The sequence below is a fragment of the Balaenoptera borealis genome, assembly GCF_965194805.1.
Source record: "Balaenoptera borealis genome assembly, chromosome: X".
NCBI classification, from domain to species: Eukaryota; Metazoa; Chordata; class Mammalia; order Artiodactyla; family Balaenopteridae; genus Balaenoptera; species Balaenoptera borealis.
Window position 1 is genome coordinate 103,456,295 of NC_138881.1, and position 21,211 is coordinate 103,477,505.

The following is a 21,211-nucleotide window of genomic DNA, read 5'->3' on the forward strand; positions in this document are numbered from 1 at the left end:
CTGGTTAATCCTAGTACGTGTACACATACACACACAGGCACGCACATGCCAAGTACAAAGGCACACATGGATGAAGTTGACAGTTAGAAGAGTCCAATGAACATTTACAAGGAAGAAAGAAGTTACAGGAGAAAGACATAGGGACAGCCATCCTAATTCCACTTTACCCCTTCATTTACCCTTAAACTGCTGCCTAGCAATTCTTATCATAGCAAACACACTTCTTGAGGTATTCCAAGTGGATAAAATGGAACAGTTAAAACTAGGATTCTGTTGAACTGAATCTCAGCATACCCAGGGGTGCCTCTCAAGATAAATGTGTGTGTGAGGAATATGTGTCACACTCAAGGGTAAATGTGGCACGGGAGCCTTTAGGAAGTGCTCATGCCTACGTCCAGATAAAGAACAGCACAGCACCTGAGTGAAAATTTGGTCTGCCTTAAGTGGAAGAAAGGAAATAGAAAATCCCTCCTGTTCTCTCCAACTGTTTGGTGCCTATGAATATCAGTGTACAGAACTCACTGATACTTTAAAGGATGATAATGAAGAGAAAAATAGTTTGGGTCTATCATTTCAATCTCCTAACAAGACTTTTTTACACATTTAATGATTGCTACATACAGACCCAGATGAAAGCATAATAAACCTGCCCTCAAAAAATATGTTGCAGCACACGAAGCAACTTCTTAAACAGTATACTATCAAATGCTATAAATACACTGAACCTTCTTTTGGGGGCAAAAAAAGTCAGTGATGTTTCTCCTCAATTCCAAAGAGATATAGTTAATACTTCTGTACAAAGCTCTCCGTGTAAAGTTAAGAGTATCTGAAACATAGCAGGTAATAAAGAAAAATACTTGATTGTTTGATTAGAAGGAAGAGATGAAGTTACTGCCTTCAACAAGACCACAATCTAAGGAGAGGGATATGTAACACATTCATATATACATAGGAATCAGTGACTAGGACTCTATAGGCAAGCTGACACACACATGTAAGCAATGGGAAACTACTGAGAAAGAAACTTAATTAAACACTTCCTACTCCAACACATATTATTACCAGCATCTAGGACTGTGCCTCAACATGGTAACACATTCCTAAAATAAGCAAACTTTGAGCAGTTAGGAGGTCAGTTTCCAAGTATGGACTGAAGAAGAAAGACTCAGAACAGGAATTACAAAATCGATTGCTTACAGGGGCTAGTATAAAATGGAAACAAATGGAAGTGAGCTGGGTGGGGCCTGAATGAGGTAAACTACAAAAAAAGACCCACTCTATTTAAGGGGGACAAGCACCTAGGCAGGTCTAGCTGACTGTCGCCATGCAGAAATCACGACACAATGTTGCCAGATGTTCCAGTTCTTCAAAATAAAATGAAATTTGGATTTTGTCAACTCTTCTGATTTTTAAAGGCAACCTTTTCTTTAATGTTAAATATTGTGCAAGGCCAAGAAGGTATGTCTAATAAGCCACATTCTGCCTAAGGGCTGAGAATTTGCAACCTTGGGTTTAAACGATAAGAGTTAGGTTACACGTAAGAGACCAGAGGTGAGAGATGGACCTGTAAAATATATTAGGCTTCACTGGAGTATTAGAATAGGAATGTAGTATATTACAAATACAGATGGATAGGATAGAGTTAATTGCTAATATTCTTTGAAATCAAGAACCAAGAATCCAGAATCAAAGTGCAAGAAGACTGAGCTTCTCAAAACCTAGAAGCAAGTCTCAGTTTAGCAGTGTCTGGTTCACAAAAGGACTCTCAAAAGTTAGCTGAACTCAATGAATTGAGGACCACACATATCAATTTACAACTGCGAAGCTAAAGAATGCTTCTAAGTGGAAATTTTTCATAGACAGGAATTTCTGAAGATTAAACTAGGGGAAACGGTTAAAGGCAAAGCAGCTAGTAGTGTTCAAGAGACTAAATCAAGGAAAGAGTAGATGAATTTGGACGAAGACATTAGCAAAAACGAGTAACAGGAGATACAGAGAACAAGCAAAAAGGATTTTGCAACGAAACATTATGAAACAGGAAAAGAAGACTCTGGAAGGAATTTAATCTGGGTCACATTTATATATTGTATTTTCTTAACTCTAACATGATCATTTTAATGTTTTTGAAATCAGGGTGATACATACAAATCAATGTCATTTCTCTATCCACTTTTCTCAAAAAAAACAGTTCTAGAAACCAACAATGAATCTTACAATTAATGACATCTCTGACTCATGGAAATGTGACATGTGTAGCAGTTCTCCTTTCTGTAGAATATAAAATAAATTAAAAAGGGAGCAGGGAGCAGCAGCTTTGAAGTAGCCTAAAGGTAAATGGTGCCAATAAGAAATGATGAGACCTCTAAATGAAAAGGAAGAACCACATAAAGACTTGACCAACCCTAGAAGGTATCCAACAGAAGACAGCCACAGGGCTTCCCTGGTGGCGCAGTGGTTGAGAATCTGCCTGCTAATGCAGGGGACACGGGTTCGAGCCCTGGTCTGGGAAGATCCCACATGCCGCGGAGCAACTGGGCCCGTGAGCCACAGCTACTGAGCCTGCGCTCCGCAACAAGAGAGGCCGCGATAGTGAGAGGCCTGCGCACTGCAATGAAGAGTGGTCCCCACTTGCCACAACTAGAGAAAGCCCTCGCACAGAAACGAAGACCCAACACAGCCAAAAATAAATATAAATAAATAAATAAATAAATAAAAGATTACTATTAAAAAAAAAAAAAAAAAGAAGACAGCCACAGAACAGCCAAAACAAAGGAAAAATCAACCAGTGCCTCACAAAGAGTCTACCCAAGAAGAGAGTAAAGAGAGATGTACAAAATCACAATGAAATTGTCAGCGACAATGATTGGCCCACTGCTAATGAAGATATAAGAGGCAGAGTTTTTTTGTTTTCTTTAATAAAGGGACCAGGTGAAAGCAAGAAGTAAAAAGCAAAATGCCAAACTGAAATGAAGGTTATGGTGAAGAATAAAAAAAGAAGATTAAGAGTTATGGTTCACTAAGGAAGACAGCTAGTGGTTAGGGTGGGTGATCGCTAGAATTTAAGAATAGGTAATAATATTTCTTTTATAATCTTTCTAATTTTAAAAAATCTACTGAATTCTAAATGCTCTCTCATAACTCTCATCCACCCTACTCTAATACTCAGATAACAAGCACAAAATAACAGAACAGAAAAAGCACACTATTTGTCAAGAAGTTACCTACCTGGCAACCTCAAATCCCTGCTTTGCAGCCAAAATAAATAGGACAAAATCCATACTCTAAAGCTCACACCTTTATACAAAACAGGCTCTCAGATATTTCTCACTCTTAAACAACTGTAAACAGCCTTGGCTATCTATCCAGTTTCATAGAAGATTAGAAGCAGCAAATAATATTAGGAGGAGGGTAGAGAAAGCAAGTATACTTGATATCATTAAAAAGTGACAGCTAATATAGAAACAAGAAAATTGGCTATAAAAGAATCAACAACTTCAAATACAGCCATCTCGAACCATTAAATGTAGAGGGCAAATCATCCTACACACCTCAATAATCCTAAGGCATCACACCAAACAATAACTATTCAAATGATGATCTGAGCGCTCAAAAAAGATTATATTAAGGTTCTGAACACTCTGTCCACATACAATTTATTTAAGATGGATAAAACACTTTTAAAATCTCACATAAGGCATAACTACTTTGAAAACAAAGTTGCATATTTTAAATTCCAGAACTAAAAGCACAGACCATATTTTTGGCTTTGCAAAACATGGGCAGTGGTAGAAAGAGAGGCAGGAAACTTAAAACAAAAAATCTCTGGATAACGTGTCTGCATGAAAGGCAAAAAGAAGATCAGAGAACACTGGAGGGCAAGAAGACCTATGTTTGCTTATTGGCTGTGTCAGCTAATATCTCTGTCACCCTCTTCCACTTAACCTCTTAGAGTCTCAGTTTCCTCACCTGTAAAACGCAGATACCACCACCACCTACAAGGTACTTTAAAAAAGTAACTATCCAGAGAAGATGGGAATGAGTGGTGAAGAGAAGGCCAGATGTTTTTAAACACATCTTGGTGCTTTAAAAAAAAAAAAAAAAAAGGTGTAGCTAACAGCAAGCTTAAAATGAAAACAGCTTAAAAATAACCGGGAATCTTGTCTCGCATCTTTACCCAAAGACCTGACCATTATACTTAGGTGAAAAACTCTAGTTGTATCTTGCAAAATGGATCTAGTTTCTTCAACATTATCAGACCTCATTTTGTATTTCTATCTTTAAATGAAAAGAGGTGAGAGAACACTCACCTTGATTGAAAGTCTTCATTATCTGTGCTTGTCCGAGGACTTATGAGTAGATGACAAATTAAGGGAAAACAACTTTTGGGGGGAAAAAAAGAATGCTGTCTCATCTTTTAGTATAATCCCTCAGCTCGCAGGCCTAATTGGCTCTTACCAGCCCGGTAGCCTCAAACTCTACCAGCTCTTCTCATCTGCCACATCATCTTGCCCTGCTACTCCCCATGCCCCCAGCCCAAGGGACTCTCTGTTCCCTTTCTTCCTCTCGGTGGTAGAGCCAGAGGGACTTTAAATCCCTTGGTGGCATAAAACAATCTCAGTCACCAAAGAAGTTTAAAAAACAATCAAGTCTCCTATTTCCACGTTTTGTACATTTGAGAGGGTTAACTGGAGAGACCATTTAAAAGGTAGTAAGTCCTTGGGCATTTAGACCACACACTACAAGGGTACAATTCTAAATAAGACCAGTATCAAAGCTTTCCATTATACTGATTAAAAACATCAATAAGATGAAAAGGATATTGTTTCTTCTCTTCCTTTCCTCCTGAACTGTCCCGTTTCTCTTTCTTTTCTATCTTTTCTTTATCATGCCTGGACTCCTATAACGAATGGTGGAATTAGTTGGGGAAGGGAAAACCAAATATAAAAATCAGCTCAAAATCTCTTTTCATCACTCACCAGTCATAAATTTTTCTTCAAACTTATTTAATATGACACCAAAAGCACAAGCAACAAAAGAACAAAACTGGACTTCATCAAAAGTAAAAACTTTCATGCATCAAAGAACACTATCAAGAAAGTGAAAACACAACCTACAGAACAGGAGAAAATATTTGCATATCATATATCTCATAAGTGTCTAATATCAAGACTACGTAAAGAATTCTTACAACTGAGCAACAAAAAGACAAACAATCCAATTAAAAAATGGCCAAAGCATCTGAATAGATTTCTCCAAAGAAGATATACAAATGGCCAACAAGTACATGAAAGATGCTCGACATCATTAGTCATTAAGAAAATACAAAATCAAAACAACAGTGAGATACTACTTTACACCCACTAGGATGGCTACAATAAAAACTAAATAAATAAAAATAAAACAAAACAGAAACAGAAAATAACAAGTGTTGGCAAGGATGTAGGGAAATTGGCACCCTCATACATTGCTGGTAGAAATGTAAACTGTGCAGCCACTGTGGAAAACAGTTTGGCGGTTCCTCAAAAAGCTAAACATAGCATTACCATATAACCCAGATATTCCACTCCTGGGTATATACACAAGATCATTCAAAACAGGTATTCAAACAAATACTTCATAGCAGCACACCAATGTTCATAGCAGCACAATTCACAATAGCCAAAAGGTGGAAAACAAGACAAAAGTCCATCAAGTGACGAATGGATGAACAAGTGTGGTATATTCGTACAATGGAATATTACTTAGCCATGAAAAGAAATGAAGTACTGATACATGTAACACCGTGAAGAATCTCAAAAACATTATGCTAAGTGAAAGAAGTCAGACACAAAAGGCCACATTATAATACAGTTCCACTTATATGAAATAGCCAAAGTTTTTGATAAGTCCATAGAGACAGAAAGCAGATTCGTAGTTGCCGGGGCGGGGGGGGGGGTGGGGCAGGGATGGAGAATGACTGCTTAATGAGTATGTGGTTTCCCTTTGGGGTGATGAAAATGTTCTCGAACTAGACAGAGATGATGAGTGCAGACACTGCAAATATACTAAATGCCACTGAATGGTACATTTTAAAATGGTTAATTTTATGTGAATTTTACCTCAATTTAAAAAATACTTATTTAAAAGGAGCAGCCTCCCTTTTAAAACTATCACCTTATAATTTTCCAAAACTGCTTTTAGGAACTATGAATATATGGCATATATGTTGAATACATATCATAATGATGCTCTGTAAACACTTTACACTTTAGTAATGGCTTGCTTACTTTATGGCAGATGCATCACATGTATTCTTAGTATCATCCATTAGTATCTAAGAGAATGCACACTATACTTAATTTTAAAACCAAATACAAGTTGTGACCACATAAGTTTATTAGGAGAAAATGCTATAAAAATGTGTTTAAAAATCATAATTAATAAAGACTTTACAACGGTGTGATGATCAGGGAGAATACGTGACCATATTTTAACCTCATGAATGAAGAGAAACTAAAAGAACTGTTGTCAGAGAAAAAAGAAAACACGAAAAGAAAGGCTGAAACTCAATGAAAAGAAGTAGCTGGGAGTGGAATGGAGAGGAAAGGAATTTCTGAGGTAAACTAATTCCACCCTCCCAGTAATTTGGGACTGAACTGGCTCAAGTTTTCCAAGATAACCTGCCCTCCCCCAAAGCCTCCTCTTCCTGCCCCCAAATAATAAACAAAAGACTACTTGACTACAAAAAAACCTCAGTATTTGCTAAATTTTCTAATGGGTGATTTTCTAAGAAAAAGTATATTGTTCTTTTTGTTCTTGTAATTTACCTTTTTGCCACCAGAGGAGATTTTATCCATTTTTTCAGATTTAAATGAGTCACCGCCTTTTTCTTTGCCTGAAGATTTTGACTTATTTTTTTCCTTGTCTTTCTCATTTGGATAAGGAGACTCACACGGACTCTCACTTTTGTGTTTTGAAACCCCCACTAAAATTATAAAAGAAAATCATGAAAGCCTTTTCCAATTCAGTTTGATGACTACTTGGGAAGTATTAATAAGTCTACCTACTTGTTCCATTTTCCTCTTTCCGCCTCTTGGTTAAGTCCGGTGGCACTTCTCGGTCATTGTTTGAGTGATCCTAGAACCAAGAATTGTGAACTACATTGATCAAGAGTTTTTGTTTTTGTTTTAAAGTATTACTTTTATACAAGAAGAGAATAGCTAGTAACTAGCATTGGAGAATATCTGCAGTGCTTTCACATACTTGGTAAAATGACATGAAAGACAAGCAGAGCTGGTAGAGATTATTAGGCTGAAGATCCTTATTACTGTAGAAGATTCAAACACACTTTAGGGTAAAAATACCAGTTAAAACACTAAACAATAGACTGTCATGCAACAAACTAGTACTTTAAAAAAGGCAACAAACACACTACCGTACATGATAATGAGCTTTCCAAACTAGTTTTTAAAAAATTACAAACCCTTTTCCGCTCTTTCCTGTCCTTTTCATCTTTTTTTTCTCTTTCTCTGGATCTTTCCCTCGACTTGTCCAAATCTTTCTTGTCCATTTCTCTCTCCTTACTCTTGGACAGTGGTGGAGGAGTATGATTAATGTAGAGCTGTTAAATTAAGGCAATATTACTAAAGATTATTAGTTTTCCAGTATTGGCATCACTTGCTTGATTGTTTATTTAATGAAAGACATTTGGTAGTAGACCCAAAGTCAAAACTGGTCAGCTGTCTGGATTATGAGAGGTAAAATAAAAGAGCATGGCACAAATTATGCAAAGAATTCAATTCTTGACCTTATAAAAATTATCATTTAAACTCAACCAGTTCATTCCTGCCTCAACTGAGATCTTTATTAGTAAATTCACAAGCTACAGTTCCTTATATAGCTCTATTGTGAAGACCCATAACCACCATTATTACAAGAGTCCATATGTGAAAAATAGTGACTGGACTTTCTCTACTGCAAACAAACAAAAAAATACAAACCTCTACACAATCATGGAAATTTAAAATAGTTTTACCATCCACTGATAAGCAATCGATGACAGTGAGCAAAAGTATAAAATAAAACCTAGCCTTGACTTTACTAATAAGTCTTTTCTGCCTCAGTGTATACCATGCATAGATTATCCTAAATTACTGTTATAGTAAAGGCTGCATATTCTCTACTTCTGAAAGCGCTCCAATTTCTGTCAAATAATCACAACTGATTGTAAGATTTGTCTTACTGGTTCTAAATAGCTCAGAAAGCCATATTGTCAGTTGAGGTTGATAAAACAACTCAGACTGAAAAATGATGAACCAATATTCTCTTTTGCCTATTCTTTCTCCAATGAAAGGCCCATAGACAATAAAACAGCCAAAGATCAAGGATATGCTAATTCTAAATAATTAAGAGGTAACCTTACTTATGCAAGTTGTAAATATGGAAATCCATTCTAAAACAAAATATTAAGGAAATAATCAGACACCTAACCTTACGGCATTTATAACTGTGCTACAAGCTTACGTTTAACCTAAGACATTAAAAATATTAGGCAGCAGAATACTGAATATAACTCATTATATAACTACACAATTCTAGATGTAACTTGGGAATGAAAAGAACAGTGAGTCAAAAGTCAAATATTTTTACACAAAGAAATCCTTTGGTATTCAAAGGAATACATGAAAAAAGACAGCCATCAGTTTGAGAATTAAATTAACACTTGTTTTTTTAACACCACCAAATATTTTCAATTCAGTTTGCTCAGAAATACTGCCATAGCAATGCATAAGTAGATTCTTTAAAATTTCAGTGTTTAAAAGTTGATGATCAACTGAAATAGACAAAATGTTTATTAATAACAAAGAGCAAGAGAATGAGAAACAATCATAAAGTGCTTGTCCAAAAGGTACTCTTGCCGGGTATATGCCCTAAATGACACTTCCAATATTTTCTAATTGTGAGGTTTATTCACATCTTAAGTCAATACTATTTATGAAACTAACAAGACAAAGAAAGTAATATGTTATTACAATACTCAAAGAAGACTTATCTTAGGGAAGTATTGCTTAATTCTTCCAGTAAAAAAATTTTTTTGTTTGTGATTACAAATAAGCACGTGCATACACATACACACACACACACACACCCCTCCACAAGAATGAAGTTTTTAAGTGTACCTAACTTGAATTTTGTATTGCAAGGAATTGGGAATCCTAGAAATTCTTAGTTTAGAAATGTACCAATTCTATTCCTTCTTTCTACCCTTCTAAGAATAGTTCTGATCACAATACTCTTTTCCACAAAAACATACAGTCTCTCATTGCCTATGGAATAAAATGCATATTCCTTAGCTTGGGTATTCCAAGCTCTTCACAATCTTTGCACAATTCTACCCTACTATGGAGTAACCCAATGTACTCTAGGCTGTGGCTACCGCTGCTCCCTAATACCCTGTACTTCCCAGCAGTTCTCTTCACCAGAACGGCTGCTCATTTTTATCTTAATCTCTTAAACTCCTACTTTGCCTTCAAAGACAGCTCGAAAGCCATCAGCAGTTCAACATTCCCTCAACTCCACAAATCACTGTCCAGTGAACTCTTATATTATTTTATATTAACCTTTCTTTGTGGCAGGAATTCCCAATTAATTTCATGTCATTTATTTTTGTCCATAACATAGTTTATAGGATGGCAGGGGAGCTAATGTGCCTTTTCTACTTTTACACACTTCCTAGTGTCTTGTACACATAGTGAGTACTCAATACATGTTTGATGAATAAAATTAATGATTTGTTAAACTGATCTGCATGTAGCGTTGTTGGATTTGGGGTTTTTTTAATTTGCTTTTATTCCTGATACTACTGGATCCTGTTTTTTATTGGCTTCTATCCTTGACATTGAGAGCATTAGATCCAAAAAAACAATTTGACTGATCTTCAAAATCTGTTTAAGAGACCACTGCCACACTGACCCTTTTAAGGCTACAATATATAAAGATGGCCTCACATGTAGGCTCACGTTTGGTTGGTTGTAAATCCTTGTTTTAAGATGATGAACAGAATTAAAAGCTGAATTTTATTTTGAGGTGGTTATTGCTGCCCTCTGAAATTACAGAGAAGCTTGGTTTAAAGGAGCATGCTTTTCATACTTTATCAAATGTAACTGCTAAGATTGCCAGGTGAAAACACAACTAACCAAAACTATAAATACGCCAACTCAAAACTGGGGGTAGAAGGTGAACTGACAGAAAAGATTTGGATACTAAACTAGAATCCCACTTGAAAAGCCAAGTCCATGTGTATTACAAAGTGAAAATAGTAACTAGTTTAGTAAAAAAGAGGATCCTAGGGGCAAAGTATAACTAAAAGGTCAAACTAGAGCAGGGAAACATTTTTATATGTACGATGACAAAGTAACCTGAAAAAATAGACACATACCTTTCAAATCCTCTAAAAAGTAAAAGCTACCACAGAAAGTTTAAATTATAGAACATTAATTTTAGAGAGCACTCAAAGTCCAGTGAAATTTTTTTTCTAAGACATTCATATGCTATTAAACTTTCTTAGACACACAAAAAATCAACATCAACTACTATGCAGACCAGTAAACTTTGGATGCTTTACCAAGTCCAAAGGCATAAGAGTTCATTTCAAATATTTACTGAATACCTAATCATATTACCAGGTACCATACTAAGCACTAAGGATCTGAAAAGTGGTATGAGTTGCAATTTTTACAAGGGTATTCATATGCCATTTTCAAGATTTTCTGGTTGAATGTGGAATAAATCTATTGAATTTTAAATGCCCACAAAATCACCATCTTTTTAAGCAGGGCGGGGGGATCACTATAATTTAAAAAATAAGACAAACACACGCAAGAAGTTAAGAATCCGTTCAACTACTATTGAAATGGGTGCTAACAACAAGGAATCATATTTTTTTTTTGCAGTTTTTGTTTTCATTGTGGTAAGAACACTTGAGGAACCTTAATTTTAGTCCAAGTTTTGGTACTAACAAGTTATATGCCACTGGGAAAAGATCAAGAACTTTAGTCTCTTATTTGTTAAAAAAAGACACTGCCACCTGCCCTACCCACCTCACAGCACTGTGATGAGTATGAAATGAGATAAGATATGTTTACCTCATATGTTTTATTTTCAAAAGGCTTTCACAAATGTAAGGAATCATAATCTTCATCATTGCTTAGAAAATCCAGTTAACTATAACAGCAGGTTTTCAACTGCTTCAAAATATGTTTCAGGGAATAAATATTCACAAGGTAACATTGTTAACCCATGAATTTAAAATAGTCCACACAAGCCACTGATGGTTAAGACTGACATACATACACAATCCCACTCTGGTTATGAAAAGCTACTATACTGGAATACATATTCAATTTAGCAAATAAAAAGTTTTACCTTAAAAGAAAGCATTCACAGTACAACTGATTCTCTTTTGATTAATACAGTATATTCTAAAAACAATGCTACAATTTTAGGACACAGGCACATTAGCTAATCTAAGCTGTTAAAAATTAGTGCTTACTTGCCCAATAGCCACAGACATTTCATTATAAAGCTAATAGTTCTAAAAGCAGTTAGTACTGTCAACTGGCTTTGTTTCAAAATATCATTTTTTACTGGTCCACCAGTAAGGAATCATACTTAGCAGATATAAGAGGAGGCAAAGTAGAAAATCAAAGTGAAACAGGGTACAAATTTTATAATAATAAAGACAAAATAACATGAACATTGGACAATTCAACTACAACCATGAAATGAATGAACTCTGTAATAAGATACACAAACTGCACATTATTTTTAGTAGCAGAATACTCAAGAAAGTAGAGTAATAGGCAAGAATTAATACTGACATGTAAACACAACCATCAAGTTGAGTATTCCCCTCCAGGAGAATGATTAGTTTACATTAACCATATTTCTTGATAATATGCTACAACTACCAAAAAGGTAGCTCAGCAGAGATGATATAGACTTTTATGGGTTGAGATGGGCTCAGTTTTTAGAACAGTTATGTGAATGCATCAGATATATTTTTTGGCTTTTTGGGTTATCTAAAAAAGTTAGAAAACAGCCTGACAGATTTGTTTTGAGAAATTAAATAAGCCTACTCCTCAAAAGAAACCAACAACTCCTTCCTCAAATCTTAAACTTACTTTCAGATTTTGAAGCATAAAAGGATAATGCGTAACAGCAAGGAGAGATTATAGAAAGGTTGCCACATTACACACATTTTATAACAATTTCATTAAAAGGGACCATTGTCATCCATTGTTTCAGTTTGTGATAGGTATTTTTAAAGTTTATTCCACTAGCTTACTGAATTTACTAGGGTGAGGGTACCTACTAAACAAATGAAGTAAAGAATTTTTCTTTGTTTTACTTAGGCATGATGATTTTAAAAGACTCAAACCTTTGCTGAAGACTCCTTGAGTTCGATGAGACTGTCCTGTAGAAAATGAATGGAGATGACAGGTGAGCTGGCATAGTTCTCAGAACCCAGAGGAACTTTGGGAAGTATGGCTGTAACCTGGAAATAAACCAGCTACTTCTTGTGAGGATAAATCTCGTGATGTCATTGTTATATGAGTATCAACAGTAAAAAAACAAAAGCAAAACTATGTAATGGAATTGTAATGTTTAAAAAAAACCTAAATTATAGGTACTCATTGTAACAAACAAAAATCTTTCTCTGCTCAGAATTTTAAAATAAATGTCAATGCCACATTTTTCATAACACTGTATTTAAACTACAGATAATGGTAAGAGGCTTAAGAAAGCAAAATATTTTTTCTCCACAAAAAGTTTAAAATAGTGGAGATCACTGTGGAAGAACAATATTGCCTTATATTTTCATAGTTTTTCTTTAATAGGGAGGTTTCAAATTTTCCTTTACTTGTGACTCCACCATAAATATATACACATTTTATCCTAGCCAGAAAACTCAGTGGCATTACATTAACAAGAAAACAAAATGTATTTATAAAAGAGTAATCACTTTTTTTTTTTTGCAAAGTGCCTCTAACGATGAATCTCATACCTCCCACAAAAAAAAAAGCATTTAAAAAAAGAAAGAAAATGAAATCAATTACAGTATTCAACCACAGTGCTCTTGATGAAGAATTAGTTAACTCACAGGTTTAAAAGTTCAACGTACTGCAAATTCAAAGATTCCATGAAATTAGATGAGTTTAGAATTAAAATTAAATATGGAGCAAGGAATGGCTACCCTGAGTCTTCAAGAAGGCTACACCCACGATTTTGTGCTGCAGTTGAATGCCTGGGGTTTCTCTTTGCTGGGTGGTAGGATTGGATGCCACATCTGCTTTTATCGTAACGCAAGGTTCAACTTGTTGGGAACCCAATGGGTATAAACAAACCTCCAAGGGAAGATACAACAGAAGCTGCATGCTCACTGAATATACACAACTACAGGAGAACTGATCACCAAGGAGACTTTAAAATGGAACTCCTTTCAAGACTCCTTCTTAGAAGGCACACATCGGTATGATGCTCATCAAGAAGCTTGATGAATTCAGAGGTATCTTGTTTATCCTGTATCATCCAGGAAGTCTTCAGTGCTATATATTCTTCAATATTTATGCCGAAAAATAGGCTTCATTCTGCTGAAAAGATTCATTTGCTTGTAGCTAACATTGCACTCCAAAAAAGACTGCTTAAAGCAGTGAGGCACTTCTGGGTAAAATTTCTCTTGCACTTTGAAACACTACAAAATTAGTGCTAGGTCCTTGAAGTTTTAATATTTTTATAAGAAAAATACTCAATAGGAAAAAAATATCAGTCCACCAATATGTAAAAAATTCATTTTCTAATGCAATATAAAACCTCCAGTGGCTCCAGTGAATACTTGGCACAAGACTTGAAGGAAGTCAGGACACGTATTCCAAACAGGTGAGCCTAACATGGACGCTGCCTTCCTCAGGCTATACTAACCTTTACTGTTGAGGAATGTGATGGAGAAGGGTGGGTATCAATTTTGCGACGTTTTTGTTCTGTTGGGATGAAAAGAAATAGTCACAATAAGGTATGCTTCCACTTTTTTCCACACACTTAAAAAAAAAATCACCAACTTCTAAGGTTATCAGGTATTAGTTCCCCCTACTAAAGTCCCTAGATAACTTGCCATAATAACAAGACAAGAACCAACTTTATATTACAACAACCAAAGGTAAACAAATATAAATCAAACTTGCCCCTTTCAGGCTCTGCAATATCTGATCGGGGAACAGGTGACTTCAAGGACCCAGAAACTGGCGTTTTCTCTCCTCCTTTAACATTTTCCTTTGATTTCATTTCCTTTGCTATATCTCTTTCTCTGGATGGCTCCTTCTCTCTTTCCTTTTCTTGAGTTGACTTTGATTCTACATTGGGGACAGTGGTCTTGAATTTCTCATCTTTAGCTTTTTCTTCCTTCTTGAATTTTTCTTTCTCTTTGTCAGACTTAGGTGTTCTTTCCTTTGTCTCTCTTGCTTTTTCATCTTTACTTGGCCGTTCTTCCTTCGGTTTTTCTTTACCATCTTTACCAAGTACTCGGGCCTCTGGAGTAGTAGCTGGAGTCTTTTCTTTTTTCTCTTTTTCTTTCTCTTTCCCTTTTTCTTTGTCATTTTCTTTAACAGCTTTGCTGCTTAAGAATAAAAACATGACATTTTAAGACAAATGGTCATAAAATATATTCAATGTTATAAATCATAAAGCATTTCTTACTGACTTCAAAAATTCTAGAACTATGAGTAGCCCTTTAAAAACTAAAGGACAACTTTAAGACAAGTAAAAAGGAAGTACTTCTTTATCCAGTAAATAATAACCAAATTCACAAATAGCAGGTTAAAAAAGAATAATTAAAGTGATGTTAGGCCCTTTTATTGTACATGTTCATAACCTTTGAGGATTACAAAGTAACAACCAAAAACTATCCCATAAGCCAATCAAGGGTGCTACGATCAGGAACTGGATTACTTGGCTGGATGGATCACTGGTCTAAATAAGTAGGCTTCTCTCATGTTAATTATTCTTACCCAGATTGTACACAGCAAACACTCAATCCTAAAATTTTTTTTAACTTCACCACATACATTCCCCTGCACATCCCAGCAGAGGAAACAAAGTCAGTCTCAGCATTATACGAAACATGAGAATGGTAAGCACATCATCAAAGTAGCAGTATAGACAAAATTTCTAAGTCCAACAAAAATGACTTCCATAGTATTCATCTATCACCCTCTGTCATTCATGTCTAATGAGGTTGCTTAATCATATAAGAATTCAGAATTTTGACATACAGCACAGTGTTCCTACCTGTTAGAGCCACTATTTCCATTGCTTGAATTCCCTTTTGGTGTGGCACTAGAAGCTTTATTAACTGCTTTCACACCACACTGAGATCTCTCCCTTGATTTATCTGAAATAAAGGTAAGGTTTTATTTGACAAGCCCCTAGATGTAAATAAGCTACAATTGCACAGCAAAATGATTATAGAGACTAGACAGAAAGAAACAAAGGGCTGATCACTTCTTGACACTTACATACTCCTACTTAGGGAATAATAAAGTAACACTAAGCCAGCACTTTACTTGTCATGTGATACAAAACATTTCAGTTTGCTGAAACAAAATGTATTACTTATAAATTTCTACAAATAAGCATACCAGTCTCCTCGGTACTGCTTTCATCCGATTTAGATGCACTTCCTACTGACGATGAAGAAGGCCCACCGCCAGGCCCATTTTGTATACTGGCAACTGCATTCCTCGGAGGGGGGTCTTTGTGATGAAACTCATTTTCAGGTATCATGTATGACTTTCTACTTTTCAACTGCCCAGAGTAGCTGAAAGTCGCACAAAGTGTTTAAATATACAAATACAAATCAAAAGGCACAAACATGGGGTTTAAAAGAATAAAATTAGCAAGTTATTCACTCTGCTACTTGATTCCAGAGAATAAAAAATATTAATTTTCAGTAAGTTCTTGAATGTCTTTATAAGAGAACCTAGATGCTTTCTTAAAAATTTCAATGTAAGCTAATCCTTCAACTAAAATGCCTTTTTTCCACTATTGAAGATTTGATAACTCAACTGATGATAAAATTACATTTCCTCCAAACCAGGATATACTATATATGATTTTTGAAACTATCATCCAGTATAGACCGGAAGCTGATAATCAGAAGTGACAACTCTCACCAGCCTGTGGGAACAAGATCGCATAATCTCCCATAATCTCCTGAAGTAAGGCAGAAGATAAACTTCAACACTGTAAGACATTTTAAAGTCTTCAGAATCCTTCTGTAATCTAGTCTCATAAATCACATTAAAGTATAATTGTGTTACCCCATAGCCAATGCATATAGATCTGGCCTCTTCTCTTTTTCCTCTTGGCAGATTTTATGCACTCTTCTTTCCAAAGCCTGACCCAGATTCAAAACTTTTGGGTACCACGGAAGTATTTTTGTTAGCACAATCAAGATATTCCTGATGTGAGAATATTCGCCTGTTTCAAGGCAATGTACCGATGCCTACAACAAACATTTTAAGATCTGTTATTAAAAAAGTATAAGTATGAAGAGAAAAAACCACCTTTGAGAAATACAAGTTTTTCTTACCTTGGTTAGTTTGTAATGCCATTTATGTACAACGTGTCGAAAATTTTCATAGTCTAATTGATCAGCTTTATTTCCACCATCAAAACCAGTTGCCCGTAATATAGTAAGAAATCCTGGATAATTTCCACATTCCTAAGGGCAAAAAATAGGCTGTCACTTTTAAAGAAAAATTCTGTCCTCCAAAATAGCGGAAGCTGAAACTTAAGTAGACTAGATTAATGATTCCATGTGAAAACATAATGTGTATTTTGAATGATAGGTAGTTTTCACAGAAAGATTCACCTTATTCAATGACATTAATTTGAAATGTCAGTTTGAGATAGGATAAAAATACAGCTTTTTTTAAATAATGAATGAATTGTGCTTAAATTTTATACATTGTTTTACAACTGAATCTTAAACTCAGCTTCCCCCTTTTTTTAATTTATTTTATTTTATTTTTTATTTTATTTTTTTATTTTTGGCTGCGTTGGGTCTTCATTGCTGCGCGCGGGCTTTCTCTAGTTGCGGTGAGCGGGGGCTACTCTTCGTTGCGGTGCGCAGGCTTCTCATTGCGGTGGCTTCTCTTATTGTGGAGCACGGGCTCTAGGGTGTGCGGGCTTCAGTAGTTGTGGCACGCGGGCTCAGTAGTTGTGGCTCGCGGGCTCTAGAGCGCAGGCTCAGCAGTTGTGGCGCACGGGCTTAGTTGCTCCGCGGCATGTGGGATCTTCCTGGACCAGGGCTCGAACCCGCGTCCCCTGCGTTGGCAGGCGGATTCGTAACCACTGCGCCACCAGGGAAGGCCTCAGCTTCCCTTTTAAAACTGAACCCAGAGCTTACTGGAAGCGGTCATTATATACATGGTAAATGGGTAAAAGGTAAGAGTATTTGTCATACCTTTTCATATGTGGCTCTATCACTGTGCCACCTGGTCACAGTCTCTAACATGCAGCAAAGGAATCTCCCATATCGACTAGCTTCATTTTCAGTACAGCTTGCAACTGTGTAAATTATATCAGAGAAAACCTACAGAAAACAATGTGTGAAAAATAAAAACAAATCAAGGTCAAAATTGGTTCAAAATATTAAAAGATCATGTAATAGCAAATCATAATAAACTAAACAGGTAAGTTTAGTCAAAATGCATCTTCCCCTTTTATATTCACAATTCCAGAGACCTTTAAAGATTCTGGCTTTTGTGAGGAAATAGCACATTCATAAAGCAACAATAACAACAACAACAAAAAAACCACTTTTATAAAGAAAGCTGATTTACAATGAGGGAAGAAAAACACTATCATTATTATTACAACATAACTTCTTTAACAAAGACTTAGCCATAGATATTACTGGGGTTAAGGGGACAGTAAGCAGAGGCGAGGCTGATAGAAACTAGAAATAGGCAGCTGAGAGGCTGTAACATACATCATGTTTTTAAACCAAAAAATGCAGCTATTTATTATTATGAAAAAAGCCAGATGCAAAAATCTGTGAATGTGACCATATTGAAAAGCATCCCTGCTTTTATATATGTGCAAAAGTGTAAGCTTTTTCGTTGTTTCCTGAGGGGGTGAAGGTTAAAAATGGAGAAGAGAGTTCTACCTATTATGACAAACATATAAACCCAAATGTTGAGTTAATGGATTAACTAGGGGTGCTTATTATATATCAGGCACTACTCAAAGTGCTTTTGTGTATAGTGACTCATTTATTCCTCACAACAATCTTCTGAAGCAGGTACTATTATCCCGTTTTACAGATAGAAAACTGAGGCACAGAGAGGTTAAAAAAAACTTGCCAAAGATCATATAGCTAGAAAGTAGCAGAGCTAGGATTCAAGTTCAGGCACTTGGCTCTTGAGTTCATGCTTTTAACCAAACACACAATAATACCTCTATAGATTATATATAATGTTTAGCTATCTTTGTGTGAGACTTTGTTTTAAAGGTTGCAATAAAAAGAACTTACTCGATCATAGCAAAGAAGTGTGGAAAAATTTGGAGTTTTCTGTTGATGTACCAATTCAACAAAACGAGCACAGTAAACAGCATCAATTGCTGAAAAAATACATCGAGGAAATATACACAGCTGTAGAAATTTTGTGATGGTCTCATTTTTGGTAGATTCTAAAAATAAGGGAAGAATATATTAAGTGGTAAACTTCTTCCTCAAGTGCCTCAAGGCCACTAAACATGACAACATAAACTTTAGTGTAGAGAATGATATAAAACCACAAACTATTTATAGTTTGTAACCAAAAGGTCATGCCTGGGATAAGACTTTCATTTTCACTCTGTGGACATTTTTCTACCTATAATTTCTCCAGAGATAAGATTTTATACAGAAAAGTTGAATGATAAGCTGCCAATATTGTAGTTTTAAGTTAATTAATTTCACCAGCAAATTAAATCTGTTCCTTCAGTGAACATGTGAAGTCGACTCTGCGTTAATGAATAACCAAAGAATGGGATAGTGAACACTGAGTTGAAATACAAACATAATACACTTCGATACCTCCAAAGTTATAAAAGTTTGCTTTTTTAATGTAGCGGTGGCAGAAATGTAACAATTCCAACAACTTACTTGCTAAAAGCCAATTGTCCTTTTCCAGTTTCAGTCTCTGTAGCACTCGCTGTACATGTTCCATCTGTTTCTTTTCTTCTTCAAGAAGCTTGTCCTGAAGGGCAGTACATCGCTCCTTCTCTTTTTTCTTTTTATTTGGAGGCTACAAAGTACAAGTTAGATACTTTTCTAACTAGAGGCACATCACCTCTCCTTCTTTTAATTAAAAAATTTGAAGAGATAAATGCTGATATCTTATACTAATTACTTCAACAGGGATGTTCAGGAGTCCACTTGGATGTGCTCTGACCTCCATTCAACAAATCCGAGACAAAGTCAGTCTTCGTACACTATCAAAACAGGATACCTTCTCAACACTGGTACTTTTACTCTGAGGCACGGAGTCATCTTTGATCCTTCCTTCTCTGTTCCAATATTCTAACTGCTTACAAGTCTTTTGCATTCCCACTACCTCCACCATAGTCTATGCTCTCAGTACTTCATAATGAATTACCCAAAAAGCCACCTAGTTGGTCTCCCGCCTAATGCCAGTCCCTTGCCCTATCAAACGTATCCTTCATATCACTGTCACGAGCAATCTGTCTAAAGTACCATTTTTACCATTATCGCTTCCCCACTGAGGAATCTAAAATAGTTCTCAATTTTATCAAGCCTTCCTTTTTTTTTTTTAAAGTGCATTTTTAAAAAATAATTATTTATTTGGCTGCGCCGGGTCTTAGTTGAGGCACGTGGGATCTTCGTTGCAGCACGCAGGATCTTTTAGTTGCTGCATGTGGACTCTTAGTTGCGGCATGCGTGCAGGATCCAGTTCCCCGACCAGGGATCAAACCCCGGCCTCCTATATTTGGAGCACGGAGTCTTAACCACTGGACCCCCAGGGAAGTCCCTCAAGCCTTCCTTTCTAACTTTCATTGCTCTACATCACCTGGCCCCAACCTAACCTTTCAAATTTATCACTAAGCCCAATCGCCACAGTAAAAGTGGTCTCTTTAAACCTTAGACTACTTCATACCTTTGCTGAAGCTTTACAGTCGCCAATTTGCCTCCATATTTCCAAACTTAACCTATCTTCAAGGCCTATCCAGTTCAAGACTCACCTCTTCAATAAAGCTTTCTCCTAAAGAATTCTCCTTTGGGAAATCCTATTGCTCTTGCAATTGGAGTTAAGTAGATCATTTTAAGTTGCTAACACAGCCCTCAAATACCTTTTGATTGGTCATAACCTGCATGTACTCACCAAGCCCCTGCCCCACCCATGGAGAGATAACCTCTAAACCCACTTAGAAAAACATTATGTAACAACAGGATAGGAATTTGAGCTAATACAATTCCAAAGTATGGATAATGTTGAATCAATACCATGAAGTTATTGTACTTGAGCTACTAGAACAAAAACCTACCATTTCCTGATTGTCATCAATTGCTTTCATCTGGACTTTAAGTTTATTGACTTCCCGTTCATAGCTGGTATGTGGAACTGCAAGGTCATACATTGTCAATGACCAGAATGTGGCATAGAATTGAGGGCTGATGTCGTCCCAGACTTTGGAAACATGTAAGGAAACCACTGCTTCATGGACAGGAGCCATCACCATTTCACATGATGTAATGTACTTGTGAACTTTATGTTGCTGTTTACTTCCCTTCTCTGATTTTTTAAGTTCATCATACTTTGACTGGAGATAAAAAGTAAAAACACACACATACAATATAATTTATAGCACTGATTTTCATAGTATAAAAACCTAGGTTCCCTTTTCAAGAATCAGAAGATGACCAATCAAAACTGTTGTAGGAATTCTAATTTCTTACCAACAACATTTCTTTTAAGATAAATCATCCCTGGAAGCTGTTTCAATATTTAGCCCTATGTGCTTACTATGAGCTTTTCTGAAGATTCTTATTGCATCTGACCTGTTGAGTAAGTGAATAGGGTATGTGGGCCCCCTGTCCATTTCCCCCACCCTACTCTCTCTTGCTGTTGCATCAAGGATTGAACATGCAGGGTTTCCACTCCTGCTTTTG

The 21,211-nt window shown here is 36.0% G+C and overlaps 1 protein-coding gene across 19 annotated transcripts in view; it reads right to left on the reverse strand.

Moving 5' to 3' along the window:
- Positions 1 to 21,211, reverse strand: part of THOC2 (THO complex subunit 2) — a 105,751-nt gene that overhangs the window by 4,001 nt on the left and 80,539 nt on the right. For 3 of the 19 annotated variants that reach the window (XM_082376982.1, XM_082376998.1, XM_082376981.1), the window contains 15 exons: positions 20,587 to 20,862; positions 19,187 to 19,328; positions 18,572 to 18,729; positions 17,501 to 17,629; positions 16,625 to 16,756; positions 16,353 to 16,537; positions 15,672 to 15,850; positions 15,322 to 15,424; positions 14,220 to 14,650; positions 13,960 to 14,018; positions 12,419 to 12,550; positions 7,463 to 7,600; positions 7,047 to 7,116; positions 6,807 to 6,964; positions 4,371 to 4,897 (listed from right to left, as the gene is read on the reverse strand). In XM_082376982.1, the coding sequence (XP_082233108.1) occupies positions 4,769 to 4,897; positions 6,807 to 6,964; positions 7,047 to 7,116; positions 7,463 to 7,600; positions 12,419 to 12,550; positions 13,960 to 14,018; positions 14,220 to 14,650; positions 15,322 to 15,424; positions 15,672 to 15,850; positions 16,353 to 16,537; positions 16,625 to 16,756; positions 17,501 to 17,629; positions 18,572 to 18,729; positions 19,187 to 19,328; positions 20,587 to 20,862 (2,421 nt within the window). In that variant the 3' untranslated portion in view covers positions 4,371 to 4,768. The other 16 variants (XM_082376995.1, XM_082376994.1, XM_082376992.1 and 13 more) reach the window with 9 other exon arrangements.